Source organism: Hemicordylus capensis, chromosome 1, assembly GCF_027244095.1.
Source record: "Hemicordylus capensis ecotype Gifberg chromosome 1, rHemCap1.1.pri, whole genome shotgun sequence".
NCBI lineage: Eukaryota > Metazoa > Chordata > Lepidosauria > Squamata > Cordylidae > Hemicordylus > Hemicordylus capensis.
In genome coordinates, this window is record NC_069657.1 from 375,101,771 (window position 1) to 375,122,334 (window position 20,564).

The 20,564-nt window shown below is 44.2% G+C and overlaps 1 protein-coding gene across 2 annotated transcripts; it reads left to right on the forward strand.

Annotated features, from left to right (window-relative positions):
• The first annotated feature begins 4,396 nt into the window (after window positions 1-4,396).
• LOC128345311 (sulfotransferase 6B1-like) lies at window positions 4,397-20,482 on the forward strand. 2 transcript variants are annotated; one of them, XM_053297122.1, is made up of 7 exons: window positions 4,397-4,723; window positions 9,244-9,389; window positions 12,457-12,546; window positions 13,975-14,101; window positions 15,658-15,752; window positions 16,633-16,789; window positions 19,694-20,482. In XM_053297122.1, the coding sequence occupies exons 1-7, from the start codon at window positions 4,528-4,530 to the stop codon at window positions 19,822-19,824; spliced, it is 942 nt and encodes a 313-aa protein (XP_053153097.1). In that variant the 5' UTR covers window positions 4,397-4,527; the 3' UTR covers window positions 19,825-20,482. The 2 variants fall into 2 exon arrangements, with proteins under 2 accessions (XP_053153097.1, XP_053153106.1); XM_053297131.1 differs by having other exon boundaries at window positions 14,002-14,101.
• The last annotated feature ends 82 nt before the right edge of the window (window positions 20,483-20,564 follow it).

The window sequence follows — 20,564 nt, forward strand, 5'->3', positions numbered from 1 at the left end:
TCAATATTTGTTTAATGTGATGTAAATGTTAAGATACTGTTAAAATCAATAAAACTTTAAACATGGAGAGAGAGAAAAGATGGTGAGTAGCTTCTTTACCCAGAAGCTTGGAATGACCTGGGCTGAAGGGACTTGCATGGGTTCTGATGATCATACAAAACTGTGTAACCCACCTCCTACCTCAGTTTTAATTATCATGAACACCAGCCTATTGTGAGGCATAAATGCTTCAGCATGCGTGGAAGTGACTGGAAGTCAACAGAGGTTGATTGAAAGCTATGGCCATGGGCTGAAAAGGCTGCATGGAAGATTCCATTCAACAGTCCTCTGTGAGGACCAACACGTGAAGAATGCAAATGGGATCATACCAGCTAGCTGCACCCTCACCCCAATGTGTGGGCCACATCACCCAGACAGCCCCATGTCCAGAGCTTATTATCTGCATAAAGCAGGCACTAAATGCAGGGAAAGTGGCCTCGGCAGAGGTGCACCAAGGTAATTTTGGAGCCTGGACTTAAAAGCCTTTGGAGGACCCCCTGCTGCAATTTAAGCATCATTTTTTAAACATCTTGAGGGCACAAACCACACTGCCCAGGACAGACTAAAGAGGATTTGGGAGGCCCCAGGGCATCTGTAGGCTATGGATTTTGGCCCCGAAGTCCAGGGGTAAGAGCGCCTCTGGGCCTGGGTGATTAAGAATTCTGGGTGGCATACCATGCCTGCCCTCTGCAGGCATACTCTGAACTTGGCAACATCCAGAGGACATGACAAGAGAGCCCATCAGTGGAGAGAATGGCTACACACCATGTTCTCATTTGCTCTCTCTCTCTCTCTCTCTCTCTCTCTCTCTCTCTCTCTCTCTCTCTCTCTCTCTCCTTGTCAGTCCTGGAGAATGACACCTGACTGACACCTGACTAAGTAAAAGCACAATTTCATCTTTCGCTTGTGAGGCCTTTTGGACAGGAAACCATTTTATCTATTTATTGCTTAGTTTTCTATGCAGACTGCTTTGAGAACTTTTGTTGGAAAATGGTATATAAATTTGTACCGATCATCATTTCTGTGCATATCTTAAAAGTGAAACAGAAAATTCCTTCTTACCATTTATCCCATTAATTCACAAGGGTGTTGATATCTGTTGCCCTGCATTGGTTCATTTATTTATAATTTTCTAACCTTAGAAATAAGAAACCAGGCCTTCAGCCAAAGGTGTGGGAGTGGTTAAGAAAGAACATAAGAACGTAAGAACAGCCCTGCTGGATCAGGCCCAAGGCCAATCTAGTCCAGCATCCTGTTTCACACAATGGCCCACCAGATGCCGCTGGAAGCCACAGGCTGGAGTTGAGGGCATGCCCTCTCTCCTGCTGTTAATCCCCCACAACTTGTACTCAGAGGCATCCTGCTTTTGAGGCTGGAGGTGGCCTATAGCCCTCCGACTAGTAGCCATTGATAGACCTCTCCTCCATGAAGTTATCCAAGCCGCTCTTAAAGCCATCCAGGTTGTTGGCTGTCACCACATCTCGTGGCAGAGAATTCTACAAGTTGATTACGTGTTGTGTGAAAAAGTACTTCCATTTGTTGGTCCTAGATTTCCTAGCAATCAATTTCACGGGATGACCCCTGGTTCTAGTGTTATGCGAGAGGGAGAAGACTGTGATGAATGTGAGGGGAAGAAGAATGTGAGGAGGTTAAAGAATGAGAAGAATGTGAGGGGTTAAAGACTGCCTCACCCCCCGCAATCTCCCTGTGTCACCTAGAAAAGCTTGCAGTGTCTGCTTGCTTAAAAGAATCTAAACATTTTTAGAAGTCCACACTCACTCACTTCGACATTCAAAATCCTGAGAGGCACTAGCCTAGAAGGGCCAGTGCAGGGGAACATAGCTTGACTGATTAGGTTACTTGGGCTGCAATCCTATGCACAGTTCCATGCACACTGAAATCAGTGGGACTTACTTCTGTGTAAAGTATAAAGCCCTAAACAGCTTAGGCTCAGGGTATTTAAGAGAATGGCTTCTTCTCTATGAGCCCCATCACCCACTGAGATCATCCAGAGAAATTCATCTGCAGTTGCCACCAGTTTGTCTGGTGGCTACAGAGAGACAGGCCTTCTCCGTTGCTGCCACGAGACTCTGGAATGCACTCCCTGCTGAAATAAGAGCCTCCCCATCTATGGCAACTTTTAAAAAGCCTTTAAAGACACATTCATTCACCCAAGCTTTTTAACTGGACTTGTGGTTTAACCTTAATTGTTTCAAGGTTTTAATTTCTGTTTTATGTTGCTGTAAACTGCCCAGAGATGGAGGTTTGGGGGCAGTGTACACATATAATAAACAACACACACACACAAACAAACAAAGATGGGGTTGGGCCAGAGACAGATCTACAATTGTGCAGATGCATAACTTGAACATGGGTCATATCAGTGGGGCATTGATGCCACTGCCAGACCCTGCCACCCCTGAGGGGCACTGCTGCCACCACTTTCGCAACCCCTCTGGCCTCTGCTCATCCCACATCAGGCAGTAATGCCATTATATTGCATTGGCAGGCAATGGAAAGCCAACCGCAGTGGAAAGCCAGCCGACTGACAGAGGTGACTTAGAGGGCCTAGGGTGAGCACAGGCCAGTGGGTGGTGGGGGGGATGTCTGTGGGTGTGAGGACGAAGGGTGGGGTGGTCAGCAGGAAGTGTTGATGGGCAAGAGGGATAGTAAGCTACTGTATCTCACATCATCAAAACATACACAAATAATGAGCCATTTTTCATTTAGCAAGGATGACTTCTAAATTTGAAAGCACAATATTCAGAATGACTGCAACAGACATTTGCAAGGAAGAATTGCTGAGTGGTGAAGTGTACCTCTTCTATATTTGTATTCTTCCCTGAAAGAATACTGCACCTCTGCAGTAGCTGGAAACAGGAATTGTTTCCTTATTGTAAAAATACAGGGGCTGACATCTTGAATAACTTACTGTGCTTCTCAGAGAGTAGTCTAAAGGACTACTAAATTTAAATAGAACCTCCTCCAGTAAATCGGATGCCAGGATGTCAGCCAGGGTTAGCAGAGTTTTTTCTGCTTCTCCTACTTAACCTGCTTTGTTAAAATGTTGCTTTAAACCCAGCACATTTATTTAAGATGAATGAATTGTCAGATATTGGATGAAAAAATGGCCATATTATGGCATTTGGATGATGCCAACCAAAAGTCAGGGACTGACATCCAGACTAACAAAGCACTGATACTGGTATGGTAATGCCATGCACACATTACAGGGGAGGGATGATTTTTGGCAAATCTCCCCTTCCCTCTGAAGCTGACCATGAGGCAATCCACATGAGCAGCAGGAACTGGGCTAAGGAAGCCCAGCCCGGTTTCTGCTGCTTATGAGCAGTAACAAGAGCCATGTGGCTCCTGGCGGCAAGCTCACCTAATGCCCCCCACTAAATGAGGTTAGTGGAGCGATTGCTCCACTAACCCTGTTTTTTTGGTCGTGTGTCTGCCACGGCTGCTTGCAGCTGTGGCGGACACACTCGGGGAGGGGGAAGAGGGGAGGGGTACCCCAGGAATGCACCAAGCACTTGCATGGTGCAAATTCTGGGACTCCAGGGGGGTTGCGGTGCCACATGCTGGCACTTCCCTGTGCCCAACCCCTAAAGCTGCCAGATGAGCTGCCGGATGAGCCAGGCGCAGGAGCATCTGAACGAAGCTGCCGCTCATCTGGGAGTTACGTGTGCTCATCTGCGGGGGGGGGAGCACTTTTGGGCTTCCTCCCCTCATAACAGAGTAGCCCTTCCCACTTGATCATGGGAAGAGCTTCTGTGACTCTTGAAAATATACCCCTGAGGGCTGTACAACCGTCAGGAACATATTTTCAGGAGTCACCATCAGCTTTATAGGGAAGGGAAGATTGACAAAAAATCACCCTGCCTCTGTTGCATACATGCAGCATTAACACCACCAGCTCCTGGAACGTAATGATTCTTAAAAACCATAGTCTGTCTCTCAAAGCAGTAGAGCTGGCAGTTTACCATATATACTCATTTTACTAAAATGTTGAACTTGCCGCTATGTTTTACTGTGATTTGGAGTTGCAGATGTTAACAAGCAGAAATTGGATTCTCAAAGGGCAAAAACGAAGCAAGATTCACTTCCTCTGAAAATATGTTTGAAGAATTTGTGAACTTTCACCCCATCTCTGGAGAACGTTTTCCTCCTCTCTCTATGCCACAACCCATTCCCCACCCAATGCTTAAGAATTTCTGGCTCAGCAAATATTGCCCACAATTCCACTGGAGACTGAATGCAGTTTGACAGTTTATGGGGAGGGAAAGAAAAAAGTTAAATTCACTGCGGCACTTCTAGTCCCTGGCTCAGAGTTAATAAGTAACATCAGTTCTGTTTCTCAAGGCAGATAATGTTGCTTTCTGATTATATGATTCCTTTGTAATTATACTTGTCAGTTTTACTAATTCCAGTCTAGATTTCAGTCCGTGCATATACCAGTTTCCTTCTCTGCTCTGGACAATAATGGCTCAGAAAGGGCTAACTGAATTCCTTAATAAGACTCTGGCAGAAGGCGAAAAGATTGCTCCTGCAGAGCGGCTGTTTTTGTACAATGGGGGTTTGTATCCTGCTATGGTCTGTCGCCCAGAAACACTGAAAATTCTTGACACTTTTGAAGCGAGGAGTGATGATGTGGTCTTAGTGGGATATCCCAAAACTGGTGAGTATCTCAGTCTTCTAACAAATATATATATATATACTAGTATGTTTAAGCCCGTTTTAATAATGGGCTCTAGTTACGGCGCTCCTGGCCCCTCGCCGCCATTCCCCCTCTCTCTGCCGCCCATCCAGCCGCCCTCCTGTTTTTTGATCCCCCTTCCCCCCCTTGTCGTTTAAGGGCCAAAAGTGTTCTCGGCGGCCGCCGCCGCCAGCGGGGCCAGTGTTTTGGGCCAGAACGGCCCCAAAAGACACGGGCGCACGGGATCACGCTCAAGGCTTTTATTATATAGGATCTTTCCTCCCCCCCCTTCTCAGTACAAGGTGGATCTCTGCACGTGGTCCCAGCAATTGTGTTTTCACTTATCTATGGTCTGGCAGTTGAGACCCGACTTCGGCATATGTGGTTAAGGAATGGGTTAAATACCACGGTTCCTGAGTGGTCGAATCTGCCTGTTCACTGTGCTGTGCTGACAACTCCTTTTGCCCTTTTTGCTTTTGTCTCTAAACACTCCATGAGCCTCCTCACATGCCAGCAGGGAGGCCTCAAGTCTGTTCCTGCTGTGCCAGAGCTCCTGAGTTGACCTGCCACCAACATCACTGTCACTTTCCTTTATTTTGTAGTTGCCTGTTTCCACTGTTTGCTTGCCCAGTGGAACCCTGCCTGTTCGATGGGTCACCTTGGCAAGTGCTTTTGCCCTTTTAAGTTCTTCTTGCCCACCTTCTTGGTCTCTGCTCACTCTATGGGCTGCCTCACACACCAGCGGGGCGGCCCAAAGTCTGTTCCTGCCATGCCCAAACCTATATTTTCTTTGCCTGGAGTCCACCACTGTCAACACTACCACCACTGCTCTCTGCCTGCCTGGGCTCCACCTGCCAACTCTGGGTGCTCTCCAACACAGGTTGCTCTGCTCTGCACATGTCCAGCACTCCATGGCCGGCCAGCTTTTCCTGAAATGTTGAAGGCTGCACTGAAAAGCAGGGTGGTGCTCCATGTGCTGCCCGTTTTGGGCATCTTTTTCTTAGACAGTTTTCCAAATGATTTCAAATAATATTTTAATGATTTGACTGATTTACTTGGGGAAATAACCCCAGAGTCCTGCCATCAAGGACTATTTCTGTGCTCACTTTCAGAGGTCTCTGCTGAGCCATTTCAGAAATACAAGAGTTGGCATAATAAGGGGTGCTGTTACCTTTTTTATGAACGCACATTTCAGAATACTCAAAAAAGGGATGGGATGAGGGTCCAAGAGGGGGCTTCAATTCCAGAAGGTTTTGTAGTTCTCTGCCTTGAAACAAGCCACTCTGGCCAATTCTTAGACTTTAAAAAAAGTGTGAAAAATTACAGGTTTGCCCAATCACAAGATTGCTTCAAATTACATACATTGAGGTTCTTCACACGATTAATGTGAAGAGCCTCTAGGAAGTTTGCGGGGAGAGCAGGCTTAGCCTGCTTTCCCCACAGATGACCAGACAGTCTGCTCTGGGTGGCCGCAGCAGCCGCCCACATGACTGCCAGCTCCATCATGGAACTGGCCGGGGCTGAGGAGTTTGGGGGCCATGTGACCCCCAGAAACTCCAGCATGCCCTGCGCAAGGCATTCTGGAGAGACCCCCGGGACAGGAGACTGCTTTTGAGCCTCCCGGTCAGGGGTGTCCTCATGAGTAGTCGTGGCCTCCGGAAGCGCTCATGATTTGAAAAACTGGGTTTGCAGAGTGCTCGCTCCGCAAACATGGTTTATGAGGAGGGGTAGTTTGGCAAGTTAACTGCCTGGAGGCCACCGGGCTCACCTGTGAGCCTTGTGGTTCCCATGATCAGGAGAAATTGGGCTAGGCTCCCCTAGCCCGATTTCTCCTGATCGTGGGAATAGCCTCATTTCCTCCTGTTATCCAGCCCCACATATGCCCAATATTTAATCCAAAGGACCATACCCTGATTATTTGTGATTTTCCCCCTCCCTCATTTCCCCACCACTATTATGGGGAATCCAATATATGATATCCAACATTGCCAGAAGCCATATAATTGTCAAACTTTGATCAGGTCAGATCCAAACCCAAACCTGAATGTTCTGAATGTGCACAGGCTTAGTAGTTATGCAAAGTTCCATAAGTATTACAATCAGAAGTAAGGGTTTATCTGCCTCAGATGCAAGCATATTTGTACAAGAATGCCTGCTCCAGGTTTGATGTCTTGACACAGTGGCCACATTCAAACGTAATGCAAAACCACATTTACACAAAAAGCAGAACCAGGGGTCCAGGCCATGGTTCTGCTCCCCTCCCTACACTCTCCCATCCAAATTCAGACATAATGGAGAGCTCCTTCTCTGCAGTCAGCAAGTCTGCAGAGAGGAGAGGGAACTGGCTGTGCAGGCTAACTTCTTCCATGAAGGACAGCATGCTCATCCAGTCATGGCCAGAGTTGAGGGAGGAGGTTCCTCCCTTAACTGCGGTTGCAGTAGCTGCAGCCTGTGGTTCCACATTCAGATGAAACACAGGCAACATCCAACCTCAGGTGAGTCAGTTGAAACTCACTATAACCCAAGGGTTCAGATTGGAAGCAGAAAATCCATACCTTGGGTATGTCGCCACACTGGATCTCTGTCACATGCATTTGGACATAATGCTCATGGAACCTCTGGCCCCTTCAACTGCGGTTCCATGTTATGTGTGAATGCAGCCACTATGATGAGTGGGAAACAGTAGTAGTAAAAAGAACATAAGAACAGCCCTGTTGGATCAGGACCATCTAGGTAATGAACTAATCAGCTTCATTAACTGCATAACACTAGATGATCTTTTTAGGGTTGTAATATATTGCAAGGTTGGACTTTGTCCATTTAGCAAAGCTAAAATTAATCCGACGAAACCTGATAGGATGTGCTCTTAGATCTGCTTCAAGGATGATCTACTTCAAGATCTACTTTAAGGATGATTTCAAGGAGAGCTGGTCTTGTGGTAAAGTAAAGTTGCGCTGTCAAGTCGGTGTTGACTCCTGGCGACCACAGAACCATGTGGTTTTCTTTGGTAGGAGGGGTTTACCATTGCCATCTCCTGTGCAGTATGAGATTAGCCAGCATGGTGTAGTGGTTAGAGTGTTGGACTAGAACTGGGGAGACCAGAGTTCAAATCCCCATTCAGCCATATCAGCTGGGTGACTCTGGGCCAGTCACTTCTCTCTCAGCCTAACCTACTTCACAGGGTTGTTGTGAAGAGAAACTTAAGTATGTAGTACACCGCTCTGGGCTCCTTGGAGGAAGAGCGGGATATAAATGTAATAATAATAATAATAATAATAATAATAATAATAATAATAATAATGCCTTTCAGCATCTTCCTACATCGCTGCTGCCTGATATAGGTGTTTCCCATAGTCTGGGAAACATAACAGTGGGTATTTGAACCAGCAGCCTCTTGCTCCCCGCTGCGCCATTAGGTAGACGTAAGCAAGGTCTGCCCTGGTTTGAAACTGAATGGGGGACTACGTGTGTGAACACTGTAAGATATTCTCCTCAGGGGATGGGGCCACTCTGGCAAGAGCATCTGCATGCATGCTTGCTTGCTTGCATGCAGAAGGTTTCAAGTTGGCATCTTCATGATAGGGCTGAGAGAGACTCCTGCCTGCAACCCTGGAGAAGCCACTGCCAGTCTATGTAGACAGTACTGAGCTAGATGGACCAATGGTCTGACTCAGTATAAGGCAACTTCCTATGTTCCTATGCTGACTAAAGAACAAAGTCCTGGGCAATACATAATGTTGTGAAGAAATTATCTGAGAAAAATCTCCAAAATGTATCTTTGGGGGGGGAAATCTGAAATTCTATTTGAATTTCTATTTCTCCTTGGGGGGAACTTTAAAATATGCTTTGAATTTCTTTCAGTTTTGAGTATGAAATGCTGAGGTTGCGAACAAAGCACCTGGTAGCATACCACATATTTAAGCAAAATAATGTAATGCTATGTTTGCTCTATCTCAGGGCTACACAACTTCGGCCTACCAGCTGTTTTTGGACTACAGCTCCCATCATCCCTAGCCCCAGTGGCCAATGGTCAGGTGTGGTTGTTGTAGTCCACCATCTTCTGGGGGGAGGGCAAAGTTGTGCAGCTTTGCTCTACTTGAACCCTTGCCTCAGCCTTACAAGGCAGAAGAAAGATCGGTGGCTCACAAACATAATGCACCTATGTTTTCTAAATTAATAGTCTGCTCTGGTTGGGTCCAGCCATCTTGACGTCAACTGTAGGAGGAGAATACACAAAATAAAGCTGCACTTCATAGCAAAAAGCAAACAAAAACCCTTTGAAGACTCCTAGTGATAAAGCAATTGTCACTGCATTATTCTGATCTGTTCCCTCTTCTCCAGTAGACATCCCATATGGAGGAGAATTAATATCCAAATCCCATGCTACAGCCCTCATTTTTCAGTCTGCATTGGCAGTTCAATTTTGATGGATTGTCAATGGGACTGCATGGATGAGGAGTCTCTTTCTGTCTTTTCTAACAGCAGCTTCTGCATTTGTTCAGGTACTAATTGGGTTGGTCAGATTTTAACTGAGTTGGCAACGGCATCTGGAAAGTATGGTGAAGAAGAATGGAAACAGAAGCAACAAAAAGAACAAGAGTTAAAATTATTCCCATACCTTGAATTTGGAGATCCGGACAAGTTTGAGGTCAGCACTTTAAGGAATACTGAACAGCTCCATTTATCTGAATAGCATAAGGGTTATCGAGCACATTTAGATAAGCAATAGGACTGTTCCGACATAACTAAACAGGGTCAGATGGGTGCCTGCTCAGGGAAGGAGAGTCATGTGCATTCCCAATCAGCAGTCATGTGTTTGCAAAGATCAAGGTAGGAGGAGGGGAGATTGACTGAATGGGAGCCAGGAGCCAGGTAGAACAGCTCTTGGCCCAGCCTCAGTAAGATGCTGGGAACAGAATGTGAGTTGGCCACACCCATCCTACTCAGCTCTCAGCTCCCACTTGATCTCTCTCCCCTCCTCCTACCTTGATCTTTGCAGACACATGACTGCCAATCAGGAGTGTGCTCAGCTCTCTTACCCTGGCTAAGCACTCTTCCAATCCTGTTAAGGGTGATAAGAACAGCCGCAGTAGGAGTGCCATTTAAACAGGGTAATACTGGTGAGAGTGAATACAGTGGAATTCATGGGTAATAGACTCTGAGTCAATTCAAGAGGAAGGAATGCCGTTTGGATTTTCTTTCTGCTGAGCACATAGTGAAGTGGCTAGGTTCTTTCTTTGCCATGCTAGCATGTCCCAAGTCTTCATCACATGACCACATTTCTACCATATCATTTTCCATGCCACAATCTGTTTTCCACTTCACAAGGCATTGCGATGACTTTGCACTGACAAATTGTGATCTTTTGGCCACCATTTATCATGACCTCGGAAACTTAAGACAAAATACATATTCACTTGATCCACATGAAATCATCTCAAAATTGTTTTAACACGAGTTTTAGAGACCCAGACCCAGAGCCTATAGCCGACATTCAGACTAAAGCTGTTCCCATACAAGCAAAGGAAGTACACGCACAGTGGTAGTGGGGTGCTCACACAGTGGGACTGTCTTGGGCTTTATCAGACTTTAGGGGAAACTGATTTTGAAGCTGGCAAGTCACTGCCACAAATATGTTCTTTCTGCACACGGTTAAGGTTCCATCTTGTTAGGCAGAGAGTATATTTAAGAGTATGCTTTGTGCCTCATTACAGCATGAAAGATCCATGCATAGAATAAGATAAATTTCTGGATTGGTCTCCAGATGCACATACAGAGATCCTGGGGTTACACATGTAGGCAGCTTATGGTCACAACAAATTGGGTGTGGATACATATCTGTGGCATAAGAACAGCCCTGTTGGATCAGGCCCAAGGCCTATCTAGTCCAGCATCCTGTTTCACACAGTGGCCCACCAGATGCCTCTGGGGAGCCCACAGGCAAGACGTATGTGCATGCCCTGCCTCCTGCTGTTGCACCCCTGCAACTGGTATTGAGAGGCATCATGCCTCTGAAGCTTGAAGGTGACCTATACTAGGGATGTGCACGGAACCAGGAAGGGGTGGCTCAATGGTGGGGTGTGTGTGTCTCACTTTTAAGGGCAGGGGAGGGTGCACTTACCCCTTCCTCTGCTTCCCCTCCACCGGCGCCTGGTATTTTACACATCCTACGGGGCGGCAGCGTACTTCCCTGCCACACCATTTGCGCTTTGGCCGGAAGTAGCTGGTTGCTACTTGTTGTGCCCACCCAACACATGCCAGCTTCTTCCAGCTACTTGCAGCCGAAGAGCAAATGGGGCAGCACGGAAGTACGGTGCCGCCCCATAGGATGTGTAAAATACCGGGCGCCAGCGGGGGGAAAGCAGAGGGGGGGTAAGTGCACCCTCGTCCGCCTGTAAAAGGGCCTCTGAACAGGTTCGTGCACATCCCTAGCCTATACCCACCAGACTAGTAGCCATTGATAGACCTGCCCACTATGAATCTGTCTAAGCCCCTTTTAAAGTCATCCAAGCTGGTGGCCATCACCACATCCCATGGCAAAGAATTCCATAGATCGATTATGCGCTGTGTGAAAAAGTACTTCCTCTGTCGATCCTAAATTTCCTGACCTTCGGTTTCATCTGCACTCTATCAGCTCTGCACAATGGGGAAGCAGATTGAAAATGTTCTAAAGAGTCCCTATCCATTCTTTGGGTCCACTGTGTAAATATTTGCCATTTAATCATATCATCTAATACTTTGTTCAGGTCAACATCCTGCCTAAAACTGTATCCATGTAAACAAAGAAAACGTGTGTGTAGGGGTAGCATCCACACTTCTGAAGTGTGGTTGCTTGTGCAGGGAAGGGTTTTTGCCAATCTCCCCTCCACCCCCGAAAGCACTCTGATCAATGCACTGTAATTGCACATCATTCAGAGTGCTTCCGGGGAAGAGGAAATTGGCAAAAATTGCCCCCCAATGTGTGAGCATTCCCACTTCAGGACACTACCACTGTGCACATGCTTTCTTTGCTTTAATGGATGCTGCTTTAGGCAGGATGTCAGCCTGTTTGTACAACAAAGTATTGACCAAAAATCTTCTGGAAACATTTCTTGGGGAGGGGGGAGCAAGTATTTAGCAGTCAGGGACACGAGAGTGTGATTGTAATGGTAAATTTTAAATTGCCTGGAATTTTTATATATTTAAATGATTTTTTCCTTAGTAATTTATTTTTTAAAGGATCTTACTTTTGTGTAGGATTGTATTTATTAGATGTCTATCTAATAAAAATTACAATAAACGTATTAAAAACATAAAAAGCCAGTTCAGACAATGACTCTGAATTAACCTTGCTCATACGCCATTCGGGATGTGATCACGGACATCTTGCTCCTATTCTCTGCATCCCATTCCTGTTTTTATAATCGTAGGAGTGGGGGTAGTTTGGAGTTGCTCCCTACATAACTATGAAACTGAGAGGGGAGTAGAAGATCCATGCTCGTGTCCCTAATCACATGGTGGGCAGGACCAATTCAGACATATCATCCAAACCAGTTCAGAATCTACAGTATTTCCCATAATGAGTTTTTAAATTCATTTAAACAATATATATATAACAGACTATAACAACAAAAACAACAATATATTACTGTTGGTGTGTAGCATTGGTATGAGTTAAGTGTCTATCATTCACAGAAAGGGATATTCACATTTCTATTTCTATCATGTTATTAAAGAGGATGAAGAAATTACCTTCCAGAAGAATTATAAAAACACATCTTGCTCCTCAAAAGATACCGAAATCAATTCTTCAGAAAAAGGCAAAGGTAAGTCTTCTGTTTAAGGTGTCCTTGAGATGCTCTTTAATGGGATGTTTTCATCTTGAACTGATCAGTCAGTTTTGCTGATTCCACTTACGGCTGAGAAAGATTAGCGGTTCTGCCTGAGAGCAGTCAGCTGGCCAAACAGTCCTTTTGATCCCTTTCAGCTCTATCATTCTAACACTCTATGAAATATCAGAAGTGAAATATCCCACCTTTTTCATGTCCAGGCCTTCTCAGTTAGTATTTTATATATTATCTTTCTGCCTGCCCTATGAGATCTCAGTTTATTTTTATAGTTTTATTCATTCATTCATTCATTCATCCATTCATTCATTTAGCAAACTTGTATACTTCCCACTACCAAAATCTCTAGGCGGTTTACAACAGGTTGGTTCAGATGATTCCATACCAGCACACATAATTACACACCAGAAGCGCCCAGAGAATGCTTTTCATGACATCACAGCATCTTTCACAGACATCCTGACACCCATCTAACATATTAATCGTGTGTGTGTGTGCGGGGGGGGGGAGTTGTTGGCGATGCAGCTCCTGATGTCATCGACTCCTAGCACCATGACCATCCTATTGACATTAGGGGTAGAAACAGCCAGAAAAGTTATTCCCTCTCTGACCATGCTTTCTCTACTCTGATTTCCCTCTGTTAGACTGATAGACTCAGTTTTCATTTTCTCACCTGGAGAGAAATACTTCTTTCTTCTTCCTTCCCCTCTTTCTGTATGTAGCTAGCAGCAAGGCATGTAGGCCTTATCTATCTCCCTGATGGATTTCCTAAACAAACTACTTTATTTAGAACTTTAACTCCATAAGGCTGTTCTCACACGCATCCTAACCCCAGGCTAGGGAAGTTGTCATCCTACTGGAGGTAGCTGCATGTGGCTTATGAAGATGGGGAAGGGAGTGATGAAAAGAGAAACACCAAATGACAGCAAGCAGGCAGATGAGGCATTTCAATAAGCGGCTGCTTACTATGGGAAACACCTATATTGTGCAGCAGCGATATAGAAAGATGCTGAAAGGCATAATCTCATACTAGACGGGAGGAGGCAATAGTAAACCCGGCCTGTATTCTACCAAAGAAAACCACATGGCTCTGTGGTCGCCAGAAGTCGACACTGACTCGACGGCACAACAACTTCATGCATAGTCATGGTCCCTGCCTTACCATTGCTCTCCAAGGTCTCAGGCAATGATCTTCTCTAGTCTTACTGTTTGGGATACTTCAACCTGAGATGCCTTTACTCCATCATGCAGCTGTGAGTACACCCCATTTATTTAAAGGTGTTCTGTTTTCCAAATAAACTAAAGCACTAATACCATTCATTTGATTTTATTTCTTATTTATGTTTTGCTGATTTGTATCTGAACTGTGCCCTCCATAAATGTGTGTGTGTCTTTTATGTTTTAAAGATTCTGGTTTTGTTTCGGAATCCAAAGGACACAGCTGTTTCTTACTTCCATTTTGCCAAAGGCATGAAACTGCGTCCCAGCGAGGAAACCTGGAATGAGTTCTTCCCAGATTACATCAGTGGAAAAGGTATGCTTGCCTCTTCTTTCAATTACTGTAGTAAATTCTAAGCTAGATTCAACAGGAATAGAAGAACAATTTGTTATGGGGCAGCTGACAAATAAAGATGATGATGATGATGATGATGATGATGATGATGATGATGATGGAATAAAGGTTTCTTGTTGTTTTAAATGACTTGCTTTCCCATAGATCCTGGTTTGCAATGATTTTACAAATAGAAGATTTTTTATAAGCATCATGGATATCTGTGGGGTTTATTTTTTCCCTTCCAGTCCTAAGTGATTTTTTCCCAGGGGGCTGAACCAAATTGACAGCTATCTTAAATGTGAAGACCCCTTTGGATGTCCAAGCTCTAGTTGCACATTAAGCACACATCATTGTGATCTGGGTTTGCCCGCCTCTCACTTCACTACGTTGGCTATCAGTGCTGTGGATGGGAAAATGCCTATTGTGATGATCTGTCACATTACATTTTGTGTAATACTAAGCATGGAGATGAGGTGAAGTGGTGAGAGTGGAATACAGATCAGCAATAATTCCCTGGCTAACATCCTGACTATTATTATTAGACCCCTGCTAACTGGGCAAAGAGGCACCTTTTTAATGTGGTGATTCTCTTTATTTAGCAAGGAGGAGAGTAAGTGGCCCTATCCACCCCCAGCACAGTACCTCCAGTGACTGTTGCTGGTGTCTATCTTGAGCCCTTTGGGGACAGGGATCCATCCTGTCGATCAATTGATCTATTAATCTATTGATCTATTTTTCTATATATCGATCTATTATTTCTCTATGTAAACCACTTTGAACACTTTTGTTTAAAAGCAGTATATCAACATTTGTTGTTGTTGTTAAGGAAGCACAGGTGCAGCTAACTGTGCTGATGCTTTAGGAGAGAGTGATTGCCATCCATTTCACCTGTCCTCTGAAGCCCACTCTGACTCTCAAAAACATGTTACTAGTCTGTACAGCCCTCAGAGAATTGTTTTTTGGGAGACATAGCCAGCCTCAGAGGGAGGGGGAGAGTGATTAAAAACCTCGTGCAAACCACAAGTTCAAAGTTAGCTGCACCAGAATTTCATTAATCTGGATATTGACCAGAGTTTCTTATAATGTTGTCTGCTAGACCTCAATACTTAGTCCTCCCATGGAAGGAACTCTATTCCCAGCAATTGTTGAGCAAAAGTGTGCATTACGTGAGCAAAGAGCTAAAATTCCTCAATATTGTTTAAGGCAGAAGCTAACATGATGAGGAAAATTACTCAAAGTAGTCCCACTGAAATGGGACAGGTAAGGCAATGCCTAACTTGTTCTTTTAATTTCAATTGAGCTACTTTGAGAAATTTTCCCCATCATGCCTCTTGGAGGGCTGTTAAAGCAAGAGGGCCATTTTAAAACAAAATGGAAGGAAGATATACTTTGATGAAACAGTTTCACAGTTTCCTTCCAAACACCATATATATACAAGTTTTACAATGCGAAACTCATTCAGATTTTATAAAAATTCCCCCCATTGTCGATCTGTTGAAGATCTGTTACAATAATACCTGCTTTCTTCTTTCTAGTGCCCTATGGTTTGTATGTAGACCACATTATTGAATGGAACAAGTATCTCGATGACAAAAACATCATGTTCATTACCTATGAGGAGATAAAAGAGGTGAACTTAAGTTTCTGTCAGTGTGTGTTGATTAACTAGTGTCTGGGAAATTAAAAAAAATATTTGGGGGAATAGGGTTTAAAGAATGATTTCTACCTTGCTGCTCTACACTCCTAAGCTGTGCTCCTCTCAGAAATGCTTTCTTATTAAATTCAATCTCTAGATCTGTTGATCTTGTCCTGCTTTCATTCCAATTGTGTAATGAGGACCAGCAAGCAGGACCAATGGATTAAAAGCTCACAAAATCCCAGCCTATAGTCCATCAGCCCCCTCTTTATGTCATTCCTTGTGAAGTTTAATTCATTTTTATGCTGTCATATCTGCAACTAAATGTTGGAGTTAGGACCCTGGAAGCATGAGGTCTCAGCTGCAATGTCTCATAGTAACCATTAGGGGGTTAGGGTCATGGATAAAAGTACTGGACTCCTCCCCTCTTTGTTCTTCCAGTGTTAGCCTCCATTTTATCTCTCCAGAGATGGCTATTTGTTTTGCTCTCTCTCTTCAGCCATGAACCACAGCTGAAATTAAGCTGCAGGCTTTATCACATTTGCTTGTAACCTTTTCTTTACTGTAAATAAATCTGTGTAGTTCTTCAATACTAAAGAACTGTCTCAAGACCTCTTGCTTTGCTGCTTTCTCACCAAACTGGTTTTGCTCAGCTATTTGGAGACCAAACTGCCATCCTTCCCCTATACTAATAAGCTGAAATCCTTCCTAAAACTACACTTTTTACTTCTAAACTAAACAGTACCCCTGTGTGTTGTGTGTTAAACATCCTGTGTGGTACTCAGCTCAGACTCTGAAACTGGACACTTCCAAAGTTTCACGAGGGCTCTGCATTGTTCAGCTGTGAATTGATGCACTTCTTTCCTTTCCTCAGAATGGAACTTTGGCACTGAAACAAATAGCTGAATTCTTTGATTTTTCTGTGAGTGAACAAGAGATCCAATCCATTATGGAGAAAACTAGTTTCCAAGCCATGAAAGAGAAATCTCCAGAAACTCATGGTGTAATGGGCAAAAGTCTTTTTCGTAAAGGTAACGTTCTAAAACATTTGATAAATTTGATTGGCAATATATACTTTTCAGGAAACCATTTTAGGTAGATCTTGTAGTGTCAAGTAGATCTATGAATACAGTACAGCAGATGGGCATTAGAGATGTGCACGGAACCGGTGACAGCTGGTTCGATGGCGGGGGGTGGGGAATGTTACCTTTAAGGCGCAGGAAGGGTGCTCTTACACACACCCAACTGTGTTCCCCCCACTGGCGCTGTCCTTAAAAATGATTCCACGGTGTGGCAGCATACCTCCTTGCTGCCCCGGTGTGCGTCAGACTGGAAGTGCCCAGTGCACATGCACAATGTGCACTGGGCACTTCCGGTAAACACCCCCCTCCCCAGTGTTGAACTGGCTAGACCACCAGACCTTCAAACCAGTTCAGGTCTATAAAAACCGGTTCGCACACATCCCTAATGGGCATGCATAGCAGAGTCACAGCCAGAGGCGTAACTAGGGAAAACGGCGCCCGGGGCAAGCACTGAAATTGCGCCCCCCCACCGCATCCCCCCCGCCGCCCCCCCAACATACATCTGACTGACACACATGTTTCAGAAAACTTTTATTTTAAAAATTTAAAAAATTACAAAAATTACAAAAAATTTCAAAATGCACTACATACTTAGGTTTTTCCTCACAACAACCCTGTGAAGTTGGCTTGTATCTCAAACATCAGAATTATGATGCAATGATGATGATTATGATTATGATGCCCCTCCCTCACGCCCTGGTTCTGTTCCTGACTTTCCCTTGTGAGTGACTGTATTTTAACAAAATGAAAGCCAAGGGCTCCAAAGTAATTCGAGGGACTAGGGTGATAGTGCTAAAGACTCCCGCTGTTAAAGAAAGACTCCCCTTTTCCAAAACCACGCGCTATTTACACCAGAAAAGGTTTCAAATGGAGTGGGGGGGCATTTATGCATTTATGCTTTGTTTTATGTTACGATTTCAAAGTTAGAAAAACTATAAAAGGGCCATTTTAGAGAAGATATGCACTGCCTTAGTTGCAAATCCTGCTTTTTTGAGATTCCCTGCAATTGAATAAAGCGATAATATACACCTTTGCTATTTAAATTGGTTGGAGAGTATTTATGACAATAAAAAATGAAATGGCATTTCAGATGCAACATTGGTTGCCTAAGACCACTCAGATTTAACTAATCTTCATCACATTGACAAAAAGAGCAATTAAAATTAAAATCCATGACTAAAACCAAACCACTTTGGGGTTGTTTTTAATGAAAGGTGGTATATAAATTTAACAATAAATGTTTAGAAGTATATACTTTCACCCCCTGCCCAACCTACAATTAATTCCAGCTTATTTTCAAAGGGCTTCAAGTTTTATTTACAAATTGCTTGGCAGCACCAATGTTTAAGTAATCGCTAATTGCTCCTAATGATAGTTTTACTTATTGTTAAATTTATATACCACCTTTCATTAAAACATTCTCTGTTCATCTGATTTTCAGTCTGGTTAATTAAATTGGTGGAGGTTTAGACTTTCCTGATGGGCTGAAACAGCTAATCCATTTTGATGATGACATATAATTAAATTAGCTTGCATTACGTAATGAAAAATTCCAGGAAGGGAGAGATGGGGGAAGTGGAACCCAAGGTTCCACATCCCCCCATCTCCCCCTCCCTGAACCTTTTCAGTCAAAACGTGGTTAGATTATAGGGGAGGAAGGACTTGAATGAGCAAAAAGGGGAACTGGTTTGGGCGTTCAGGAAGTTGTTCAGAAGAGGGAGTTGTTCAGGAAGTTTGCTCTGGTGCGTGTCCTCCTCTCGACGCATGCACGACTGGTGGTGGGGCGGTGGGGCGTGCTGGGGAGTGAGAGTCAGAGACTTGGACTACGAAGATGCCGCGGCGCCCAGTGCTGGATGAGCAATGCCAATGGGGGGGGGCGCCGGGACCGGGGGAGGGGGACTGCTCTGCAAACAATAAAAAAACAACAATAAAAATAAAAATAAAAAAGAATTTTTTTCTGGCATATCGGTGGGGGCACTTTTTGGCACCCCCTGAGAAGTGGCGCCCGGGTCACGTGCCCCCCCTGCCCCCCTATATTTACACCTATGGTCACAGCATAGCTTTCCTTGTACTATACCATTTCAAACAGCAGGTGGGGAGTTTGAGAATACAGATTTGCATGTTTGAGAATGCTGTGCTGTGAACCAGTTCTCCCTTCCCTATGGCACATCCGGTGGAAGGTTCACTTAGAATCTTTCTCCCAAACATGGTACTTTATTTGTGCATAGCTTTTTAAAATTAGAAGCAGCTTTTCACACACGCGCGCGCGCGCCAGATAGAGACTTAAATCTCATCGACACATTCTTTAAATAACATGCCATGCATCTTACAAAGTGGGCTGTAGTCCAGGATAGCTTATGCCATAATGCATCTGATCAGGGCCAGCTCCAGGTTTGAGGGGAGGCCCCCATAATCCTTTTCCTACATTGGTGCCTCTCCAAGATTTCTGTTGGGGCTGGCCTTGGTATTGAAAGGGGGTTCCTCCATGCACACTCCCATTTGTGGATGAGATGGGAGAGAGGAGGCAATGCTGAACTGATCTCACAGAATCTGCATCATTGCAAAAAGGCTCTTATCAGATGGGATGAGAGGCAGAGGCAATGATGGAGTGACTCTCACAGCCAAGAGAGCTATTCTATTGAAACCACTGCATGAAAACTATGGACACTGGCAGCTGTCCACAGATGACAAATCCTCACACTCTCCCTGCTGTTAGCCTGGAATCAGCTCATAATGACTCTTGATGGGTGTGGGGGAAAGATTGCTGTTGCCATGGAAGATTGGGGAGATCTATGGAAGGAAAAGGCATTTCTCTTTCTTGCCCTATCAATGTTCTAAATTTTATGCTTGCAGGCATTGTGGGAGACTGGAAGAATGTCTTCTCAGAAAGCCAGAATGAAGAAATGGATCAAAAATTTGAAGAGAATGCAGCGAGAACTAAGCTTGGGATGATGTTAAAATATGAGGAATATTGCAAGGGTTAAGGAAGACACGAGTTTGACACATTTCTCCTGCTTTTGATTTTGTGCATGCTGAAAACTATGTTTCTTTTGAGTCAGTTGTGTTTGATAGCAATCTCCTTGGTATATCACTCCCACTAGGTTTGCAGTACTTCAATTGCTGATATAATCTAGCAATGTACATTTTTTAAAAGTGGAAAACCTTTACAAGAGTTCAGTAAAATCCTCTGCTTATGCAGAGGGTGAAACTGATTGATAAATCTGAAATACTTTCCATTTCCCATTTCCATTTTAAAAAAAATTCTGGGATCCCAGGATGAAAAGTAATATATAAATTCAGATACATACATGCATACATATATACATTTTTCAAAATGTAGAAAGCACTTTGGAGAATTTCGATTTATAGGATACCTGCAACACTATGGATTGACACCTTTCAGCATTTCATGGATGAAAATAGGGACATTCCTGTGCATGAGTGGGAAAGGGCTAGGACAGGTCCAGCAGCCAAGCTGCATGGATTGGCAGACATAACACAAACTCAATCTTCAGCATGACACAAGCAGAAATGGTTTTTATTGGTTGAAGTAGGAGTTTGATTAGTTTCTCTTTTTAATTTGTTTTAACTTTGTGCTGGTCGTCGACCAAAATAAAGATTTGATTAATTGACAAGCAGAAATGTCTGTGCTTTATCTTTCTCTCTCTCTCTGGCTGGGTTCAAACGTAACACGGAACTGGAGGCTGGCAAACCTGTGTTTTCC

What these genes read in the sequence shown, in the direction of transcription:
- LOC128345311 (XM_053297122.1), top strand. Translation starts at nt 4,528, where the DNA reads ATGGCTCAGAAAGGGCTAACTGAATTCCTTAATAAGACTCTGGCAGAA. An exon ending in AGTGGGATATCCCAAAACTG is followed by an intron (nt 4,724 to 9,243) that starts GTGAGTATCTCA and finishes GCATTTGTTCAG; the next exon opens with GTACTAATTGGGTTGGTCAG. An exon ending in TTCTTCAGAAAAAGGCAAAG is followed by an intron (nt 12,547 to 13,974) that starts GTAAGTCTTCTG and finishes TATGTTTTAAAG; the next exon opens with ATTCTGGTTTTGTTTCGGAA.